Source organism: Atta cephalotes, assembly GCF_000143395.1.
Source record: "Atta cephalotes unplaced genomic scaffold scaffold00064, whole genome shotgun sequence".
Taxonomy (NCBI): Eukaryota; Metazoa; Arthropoda; class Insecta; order Hymenoptera; family Formicidae; genus Atta; species Atta cephalotes.
The window spans coordinates 324,136-334,739 of NW_012130128.1; the positions used below are offsets into that span (position 1 = coordinate 324,136).

General features: G+C 27.4%; 1 protein-coding gene across 1 annotated transcript in view; it reads right to left on the reverse strand.

The window, feature by feature from the left end:
• The window catches only part of LOC105623767 (BTB/POZ domain-containing protein 6-like), a 21,025-nt gene that overhangs the window by 5,165 nt on the left and 5,256 nt on the right, over positions 1 to 10,604 (reverse strand). Inside the window, exons 2-4 of the mRNA XM_012205145.1 lie at positions 8,058 to 8,342; positions 7,836 to 7,983; positions 1,222 to 1,438 (exon numbers count right to left, since the gene is read on the reverse strand). Of these exons, the coding sequence (XP_012060535.1) occupies positions 1,222 to 1,438; positions 7,836 to 7,983; positions 8,058 to 8,342 (650 nt within the window). The remainder of the gene's footprint in view (positions 1 to 1,221; positions 1,439 to 7,835; positions 7,984 to 8,057; positions 8,343 to 10,604) is intronic.

Here is a 10,604-nt window from a genome sequence, read left to right on the forward strand (position 1 = left end):
AAAAGTGTAAGGAAGAGATAAAAGTTTATAATATATTTATTACAAACTTCTATCTCTTCTTTACATTTGCATATTTTATTTATAACGTTTTTTTATATAAATGTTACAACTCTTACTCGTGTTACTTTTGATCCCAATCTTCTACACATATTTTGTAACAAATTGAAAAAATTATTAAAATTACAGATTTTTCTATATCGTATTTGAAAGTAATACAAAAGAAAGTTTGGCAGCGATTTAGAAATGGATGAAATATTATTTCAATAAGAAGCAGACATATTTTTAAAAAATAATTTTATATATATATGATAAAATGAGAAAAATGTCATTTAAACTTTATCATTGTATTCTTAAATATGAATATTGACTTTATTATACTGTTTCATATGTATATCATGTTCATTTTTATACAGAAAATAAGTTTCCAATTCCAGTCACTTTTTTTGCAGAGCTTATATACTTGATATATCTTTAAAATGCAAAAATTGTTTCATTAGTCGCACTTTCTACAAAATATTTTTTAATTGAACATAAATATTTTTTTAATAATTAAATATTCACTAAAAATTATTAATTATTTATTTAAATATTCACTAAAAATCCCCTATTTAGAGGAGTATTTACGGCAAATAACATTTTAATACAAATTGGGTTGTAAAAGATATAAAACAAATAATATTATTCTATAAGTATGCAATCATGCAGTTAAGAGATTCAATATAATTGTATATAAAAATTATATAATATTTTTTATTCAACTGATTATTTCATTAATATTGCTGTATTAGAGATATCGTTATGATCGATTTTACCGCGCTCGAATTCATCTATTAAATTATCCTGATACATGATATTTTGTGTGACTTCAATCTGATCTAATTTATTATCCGGAAAATAAGGTTCACTTCGTGTTCGAAAAAGCGAAAGAGACAAATTATCGTCTGCGAGAATGTTTGTACAGCAATCGTTTTCCGAGAGACTCAAACAATGTGGTATTGATCTGCTTTTGAAACCTTCGCAATTGTCATCATTCAATCCGCCACTGCTTTTACAGGTACGTCGATATCGCAAATTGTCAAATTTATTGTCATAAACGCAAGAATGTAAACTTGAAATATGATTGACTGAGTCACTAAAAAGACTTGAGTCATCTTCGAGCTTTCTGTCCAAGTTCTTGTCACTCAAAGTAATGGTTCTTAGCGTCCGTTGCATTTGACTTACTTGTGCATCAATCACCTCCCAGCAACGTTGCATGAGATTAGGTTCTTCAAATAGGCGAGATTGACTCAGAAGCAAACATGCGTTTTTTGCTGTAAGACTCGTCTCTAAATAATTGACACACGCCCGTGCCAGGTGTGGAACTATATATTTTTTCGCGACGTACAATGTCGCTAGAACTGTATCTGCTTCTAGCTGCACTTCGTCACAATACATGTATCTAAAAAAAAAAGAACAAATATTATGATATAACTTAAGAACTATATCTTAAGAAAGACTGAATAATGAATATCGTATTATATAATCATGAATCATCATGATAAATATCATATAATTTTCTTCTGATAATAAAAATTGTTTATTTTGATTTATTTTAATCAACACTAAAATATTTCAAAATTCTTAAATTTGAGATAAAAATGTTTCAGATAAAAGTTGTTTGATTATTAGGAGTAAAAAAGATTGTGATCTTAATTGGCCTTTAAAAAAATGTCTTTAAAGTTAAAGGATATCTAACATTTTTTAAATTGAAACTCCTATTTTTTATTCATGTTATTGATTCAAAACCTTTTCAAAATACTAAGAAAATATTTTTCATACAAGTATTTTATATAAGACTTGAAAGTTAACAAAGGTTAACGTTTAGTTATTATTTTAAAGGGATCCTATAATCGTCTGTTGTTTTACCTACTAAATGCAATAATTTTTGTGTCAACAATTTTTTCTTTCCTCTTTTATAGATTTGAAAATCTTTTTCCAGATTTAAAATATATATACGCATTAATACGATTGTGGAATTTACATCAAAGACAAAAAAATTTTTGAAATTGAGATTTTTACCATTTCTTAGTTCAGTTGCGTTTAGAGCTATCAAGATAGAAAGTCCGGTCGAAAATGAAGATTAATTTTGTTATTTTTCAACTTTAACTTTTTAGGTTAAAGTTTTTTTTATCCCTTTAATATCAATATTATTTTTTTGTAAAATCTTAAACATTAGTTTGGAAAAACAAAAAATTAGTTGGAAAAAACTCAATGATTGTGTGATGAGTGCGAATGTTCGTAATGCCCAAAGATGAACGTGAGTCTGTATTTAGATCAATATTATTGCATCATATTATCCTTGTTACATCTAATGAGCAATAAAAAATTTTCAAAGAAGCGTGTCAGCAAAGCCAACATAAAGAAAAGTACAAGACAAATACTTTTATTTTAAAAATTAATTTTATTTTTTTGTATACTATAAATATCAAAATATGAAAATATCTATGTAAAAATACTAAAAATCAGTTTTCTCTACAGAAAATAACTTTGTTATTTTATTTAATTTACAAATTAATAAAATATTAAATTTTTCTGATCATCTATATTGTAATTGTTTTTTATTATTTAAAATAATTTGATTTAAAAAAGTGTAGGATATTTTCAAAGATATCAAAAGGTTTGTGGGTGTCACAGTGTTTTTATCCATTACTAATGCCAATATTTCATGAATCCTGCCGTTAGAGGTGTATGAATTATTTTGAATTATTTCGAATCGAATCTGAGAAATTCGAAACCGAATAAGTTCAAAATTTCGAATCATCGATGATTTCGAATCATTTATTTTATGTGCTCATTTATGCGATCCTCTCTCTCCCTCCCCCTTCCCTCCCTCCCTCTTTCCTTCCTTCCTTCCTTCCTTATAGGAAGGAAGAAAGGAAATTTTCTGTGATCAATCTTGTATTGGCGCATATATGCTTCGTGCATGTGAGCTTACATTATAAAGAAAATACTATTCATTTTGTTTAATAAAACTGAAATAAATTTAAGAGTAACAATTAGCTTTAAATTAAATTTCAATATATTAAAAGAAACGTTTTGTATATTACGTATAATTATTCATTTTGATGATAACAAAAACTATTTTACTTTTTCATTAAAAAATTATATTGGCAAAATTGTATTTGGCAAATAATCAAAATTTACGATAATCAAATTTTGATTAAAACAATAAATTTGGTTGGAATAATTTTGGGATAACACACAATTTTAAATGAAAAAGTAAGAAAGTTTTTATTAGTTACATACTAACAAAATGAATAGTTGAATGGTTATACGCACAAAACATTTCTTCTCTAGTTTCTTTAAAATAATACATTCTTAAACGCTTATTATTTATTTTCTTCTTATACGCATATGAAGATTTATGTTTCTAATTTATCAATAGACATCGGATTCTTATGCATTTTCATATTTTTTTAAAAAGCAGTATCAAAATAGAAATTTCTCTTATTAACCTTTACACTGCCGGCAATTTTTCATTAAAATAGTGATTCTTTTTTCCCAAAATTTTTTTATATAAGTAACATACATATGAAGCAAAATTTGGAGATTTGTGCAGAGTCACAAAAGTGACTTTTCTGGCAAAGAACATACGATCAAATATAAAAAATGTTTGTTTTCTCAAAAATAGTGTATTTTAGAAGTTTTTTTAATATCGCTGATTCCAATAGATTCATAAAATTTCGAGTTCTAAGCGTAATTTATATTGAAAACATAAATGAATATAAACGTATAGACTCAGAACTTTCCTGTAGCATTACCTAGAGCTAACAACATGGACGTAAAAAATTTTTAGCTCCTTTTTGACTTTTCTTTATTTAGTTTTTAAATTTATTTTTTGTATTTTTTAAATTTGTTTAAATGTATTTTTACTTTTTTGTTTTATAATTTTTTTATATTTTAATTTTTTTGTATATTTTTCAATACTTATATATTTTTATATATTTTGGGCAACATGTATACAATTATGTTTAATAAATGCTTGATTCACTTTTATTTGCCGTTTACTTCATCACAGTGAGAAGTACACAATCTTCCGAATTGTATGAAAAAAAACGTGGTTTATAAAATATTTTAAAGATTGTGATTTCTTCTTTGTTGGATAGACTGAACGAAAATTAAATAAACTATTAAAGAATTTCAGAGCACAAGAACCATATTAATAGAAACACTACAATATCGATAATTGCCAACTTAAGAGGAATTACAATTTTTAATTGGAATAATGTTAAGATACTAGATATGAAATGTTTTTAGACAAAAGACTTAATTTCGGAAACATTATAAAAGATGTATCTAGTTTAAAAAAGTGCAGAAAATGATCCGTCTCGAATTATACATGATTAAACCTTTGTCTTTGTATGTCATTAAATATTCATAATTTTGAATTTCATAACGATAACACTATAATTCCTTTAAGAAGAATTTTAACGTAAGATTATTTGTATATTAATTTTATAATTTCTTGAATTTTTGGTCAAGATTTCTTTACTCTGGCTAGTGAGTTAGAGCGTGTCATTTTTATTGTTAATGTATAACATTAATGGAATATGTCATTTATGGAGATAAAGTTTAAACAAGTGACACACACTCACTTTGGCAATGATGTGTTCTGCTTTCTTCCAAGCTGGAATTGAGAATATCTTAAAACTTATCAATTGAATTCATTGATGATAACCGGAAAGGTTATCGAAATTTGAAATAAATGATTTTTTTTAACATATATATACAGATAATTGCACAACATGAACCGTGTGTGACTTTCATTTGCCCATTTACTTTTGTATCATTTTTTAAAATATTATTTAGTTGAACAGTTTACATTTTCTTCTCTCTTCTTCTTATAAACGTCTAGGAAATCGATAAAATGGTAGCTCAGGATTGTTTCGTTTTTTACTATTGAAATGCTATTACACAACCCTTCCGATTTGATTCTTTTTTAATATTATAAAAAACTTGGAATATATTATTCATTCTCGACTTTTGTCGATACTTCCAGAATTTCAGAAAGTGATCATCGAGCGGCGATATCTGAGCTACCTGCATAGTGTATGTGTCAATGACAAATCGTATGTGTATAAATCCTATTGAGTCGATAAAACAGATGGCTTTAGGATCTCCTTAAAGCAATAAAGAAAGGATGATTGATTAATTTTGCTGAATTCAAGCTTGAATTCAAGCTCAGCTTGAATTTTTTATTCTATCTTATTTCAAATATATTTCTTATTATATCTCATCGTGACAGACAACGGGAGAGGAACTTGTGTTAATAAAGCATCCAAAAGGAACAAAAGCTATTATATTCATGCCATTCTTGGATAGTGTTAAAAGTAGAATTAGAATGGAAAATGTATTAAAAATTCAAGATTACCTCGAATCTGAACTTGAAGCATGTCAAAGTCATCATCTTCTGTTTGTCTAATTTAATCCCTTTTTTGGAGTATAATATCAGGATAGATGGAATCTCACTCCAAAAAAGGGATTGAGTGAATCTGAATGAATCTTATTCCAAAAGAATAAATCTCACTTTAAAAAGAGTGAAAATCTGCCACTTTTAAACGAGAATAGCTATATTTTCATTCTTTTTTCAAGACAGGCTAAATTTTCAGTCTCTTCAAATGAGATTTTACTCCACGAGATTTAAAGAGTAATATTTTGAAATTAATTATATGAATGAATTTGACAAAATTTGAATTTGTAAAAAAGGCACATAAAAAATTTAATTGCCGTTTTTCTGTAATGGTGGTTGGTTCTTTCTCGCTCGCACTTCGTGTTGCGAGACTATCAGCATAAGATGTTTTGATAGCTCACAAAGGTTAGATTTTTGTAATTGATCTGTATACTTGTAAACTTATAAGTATGTATACTTTCTGTGTAAATATACAGGGTATTCCCAAATTAAATGACTAAACTTTAAATATGAATTTAAGACTTCAAAATAAATAAAATTTCCTCTGTATGTTCACAAACACTTCGTTCAAGAGATATTGACTTCTGATGTTACAGAACTGTAGAAATGAATAATGTCGAAATAAGGTCTCTTCTTTATTGCCCTACAATAATCAAAATTTAATTATTAAATATTTTGTTTAAAATGGCTCCTAGTCCGGAGACAAGCATTGCAATTATCGATGAGAGAACGATTGGTTGACTAATATTGTGTGTCTATAATTTCTTCGCATAATTGCACAATTATTCGTTTTTATTAATAAATAAATTATTTTAATGATTGAAAGTCATTAACAGGCACTCCATACACTTTTTGTACTTCAGAGTACCTCATACAAAAAATCTAGTAGTATTAAATCCGATGAACGCGGAGGCCATAAGTCCAGCACAATCGATCCATTTTCCGGCAAATGAATATTAAACCACTATCGAGGATCTCTGTCATAGTAAAACAGACAGTCCAATTGAAATCAATTGAAACCAGAAGTTCACTTTCATATTCAAAGGAATTTTTTTCAAAAAGTCATAAAATTCATTATTATAATATATATGCGAAAAATATTCCATATTCAAGTGAGCTCGCAGAAAATGGGGTCTAATTAAAATATTGTCTAAAATATTCCTATTCACATATTACATTGAAAATTGTGTTAAAAATGTTCATGAATTGCTCGAGGATTTTCACATGACTAAATGACTATTTCTTTAATTGAGATTATTTTGCCTAATAAATATGATCTCATTTGTCCACAAAATGTTTTGTGAAAATTGTAGATTATCTGTTTTACTTAAAAACCAATCGCTTTCCTGCATGGCATATTAGCCGATAATAAATACTCACATTGAAGATAGTATGGATAATGTCCATCGGCTGAAAGTGTCTTCTATGTGACTGTAGACGAAATTCCTAACACAGATCTTCGGATACTTGTTGATGGTCGAAATGCTGCAATATGATGGCTGTTCTTTCATTGTGCAGTAGTGCAAAAATTCTATCAGTCCGGAAAACATATTAAATAATTCAGTTTCCTTCAGTTATTAAAATATTAAAGAGAATACTGACTTATTCAGTAATCTTCTGTTTGGAAATCGCGCAGTGTATTTACGGCGAGCAGCGTTAGCATTTCCGTTACAAAACCCATAAAAAAATTACCATATTGGTATATTCATTATTAGAATACATACGAGAGATGATTTATTCCACAAAAGCATTCAACTAATAGCTACGAATTATAAGTTATAGCTACGAGCAAACGAAAATCTATTAATGAACTTCAAGTTTCAAAATAAAAACAAGAAATATTTTTTTCACACAATTACTCATTCATACAATTCTGTAATTTCAGAAGTCTCTTGAACGAAGCATTGCGAACATATTTCCAGAGGAAAATTTTGCCATTTAATTCGGGAATACCCTGTATAATATTAAAAGTTAAATATCGCGCACATCTTTACGATATGAAATAAAAAATGGGAATTCAATTTAAAATTTTAGATGATGATTTTGACTCCTGACCTTAAGAGCTTCTTCTTAAGGTTAATTAAAATTACCATTTTCTTTTCCCCTAACTGAATAACTTTTGTCTGAAACATTTTTGTTATTAAAGAGATATTTTCAGATATTTTCAGATAGTGGATTGATTAAAAAAATGATCCACTCTGTATACTTATTTACTACTTTCTTACACATGTATACATCATATTTTATAATAACAAATAGCATAATGTGAGTCGGAGAAAACCATTTCAGTTCTTTAAAAGATTAAAGGATCAAACAACTTTTTTGACATAATATCAGTAATTTTGAACAAGTGTTTTCAAATTATTTTAGGGTTCTTGTGTTTTACCTCAATAACGCAAGAAAAGCTGCTGGTTCAACATCAGGCACTTCTATATCTCTTTTATTTTCAGGTAACCCTCCGTAGAACATAGCATAAAATACAGAACTGCCAGTAGCAAGAACATATTTATGTGCTGGTATTGTTTGTGTGTGACCTATAATATTAATATGCGATATAATATTTTGGGATAGTAATTAAGAAAAAGCATAAGATAATTTGAATAAGTACCTGGACTGCCAACGATAAATATAATATCGGCCATAAGATGATTATTAAACATAGCTGCGTTTCGTTCTCGAACTGTAGGTTTTGTTGCTTGCCAATTAGGATCTTGGGTGCAATCTCCGGGTGATGGTAAATTTAATTGAGTCACGGGTGATGATAAGGAAGACAAAGGTGATGCAGGTGCACTCAATGGTTGATTGACTGTAGTTCCCTCGCGTTGTAATACAATAGATGAAGAGAGTGGACTCACTGATGATGGTGAATCTGATGTATTACTTGGAGATTCCGCTAGAATTACAAAAAATTTTTTATGTCAGATAAATCAAATATATTAAACATAAAAAAATATCAGGACTAAATTTTGAAGTTGCTTTTTATATTAGCTAAAAGACAAATAGCTATGTGATGAACTCAACAAAGCAAAATAATCATAAGATTTGCAAAATAATTTGTAAATAATACAAGTAATTTGAATCTATATTCAAATTTTTAATTAACATGTAAATGTTAAATAATTGATGGAAATTGAAGTGAAGTTTGTTTAGATTTTTCTAAAAAATAAGCATAAATTTATATTTATATAAATATATTATTATATTATATTTATATATTATATTTATATATGCAATAAGCAAATTTGCAATGTTTGCAAATTGGCAACAAATTCAATCAGAAATTGTTAACAAATTTTCATCAATAGTATTTGCATCAAGCTTGTGTTTTGTTGACAGAGCTAATATTTAATTGATTAAAAAATTGCTAATCTAACAGCAAAATAGCGCAAAAATTGTGCAGAATCTAAATATAGATGTCATTTTATTTCTGGTATCAGTCTACATTAAACTGTATAGCAATTAGTTTACATAATTTTTATCATAAATCTGCTATCATATTTTCCTGGTAAACTTGACTATATTGTTACCAGCATTTTGTACAACAATATTATATAACAACGAGATTCTGTATCAAATCTATATCTTTCTGTCAACAATTTGTAATAAATATTTTGCAGATTCTCGATAGATTTAATAACTCGATTCATTCAGATCTTAGTGCTTAAATAATATTTTCGTTGAATTTATCCACTTTTGCAATATATCCATTTTGTAAACTGTGCGTCAAAATCATTTTTTCTCTTGAATATAATCATAAGCTGAACTAGAATAATAATATTACAAATTAAACTGATAAGCTATTTTAACAATATTAAATGTTAATAAGCGTCTTAAATCAAATTGTTTGTCAATTTAACTTATGATATTATACTATCCCAGTTCGACTTGTGATTATATTTCAATATTGAAAATAACTTCGGCGCACAATTGGCAGAATATGTATACAAATTTATTCCGAAGATATGGTACACACATTAAGATCCAGCTCAAACCGATAAAATTTTCGTTATTTAGCTGCATATACATATTTATGATTTTAAGACACTTTGTTTAATTATTTAATTTATTTATCTTTGCAAACGCTATATACTATTTTATTATTAACTTATCTTATAACTTTTTGTGATTCATTGTATCAAATTTAAAAATTCACTAAAGAATTTAAATCATTTAAAATTGTATTGAAAATGTAATATTAAATTCAACAAAGATAATTTTGTGTGCCTGTGTATTAGAGACGTAAGTTAAGTCAAATTAGATAGAATCTTTTAAATTTAATATTTTTGTATATTTTTGGGATAAGCACACATTTGAAATACATCTTTTTTTCCACGAATTAAATAAAAACTAAAATTCAAAACAATAGCTGTTATCTTCGATACTAATCGATACTAATATTATACTCATATTATTTATCATCAGTATTATTTAGAATGTTATTCAGAAGAATGTTTATTTTAATTTTCTTGTTATAATAATTGAGCATGATATTGCTTGATTTTTTCATTTAATTTTTCTTATTAAATTTTTTTATAGTTTTTCAGCACATTAACATCTTTCTAATATGATGCCTGATTGAGCATCACAAATTATTAAAAATGCTTGTCAATTTAATTTAATTTATGATATTATTACAATAGTTTAATTGCGTTTATAAGTCCGGAAAACCAATTCGGCGCGCAGTTCAAATAACTATAAATATAGTATATACGCATGTGTATATATAAAATTCATATTGAATCATTTAAGCATTAAAAATCCAACTTCAACTGTTATAGGCATTTCATTTTTAATTCTTATTAATTCTCACATATGTACGGCCTAAAAATAAGATTCTTATTGTTTTTCTTATTAATTCGCGTATTCTCGACGGATGTCAGATAGTAGCACTTTTTCGAAACACCAGGAAAATGCACGCCATGAACAGTACGTAAAGTAGGTAGATGTATGTAAATGATTTCAGAAATCTGCCACACACACACGGTGTGTGTGTGTGTGTGTGTGTGTGTGTGTGTGTGTGTGTGTGTGTGTGTGTGTGTGTGTGTGTGTGTGTGTGTGTGTGTGTGTGTGTGTGTGTGTGTGTGTGTGTGTGTGTGTGTGTGTGTGTGTGTGTGTGTGTGTGTGTGTGTGTGTGTGTGTGTGTGTGTGTGTGTGT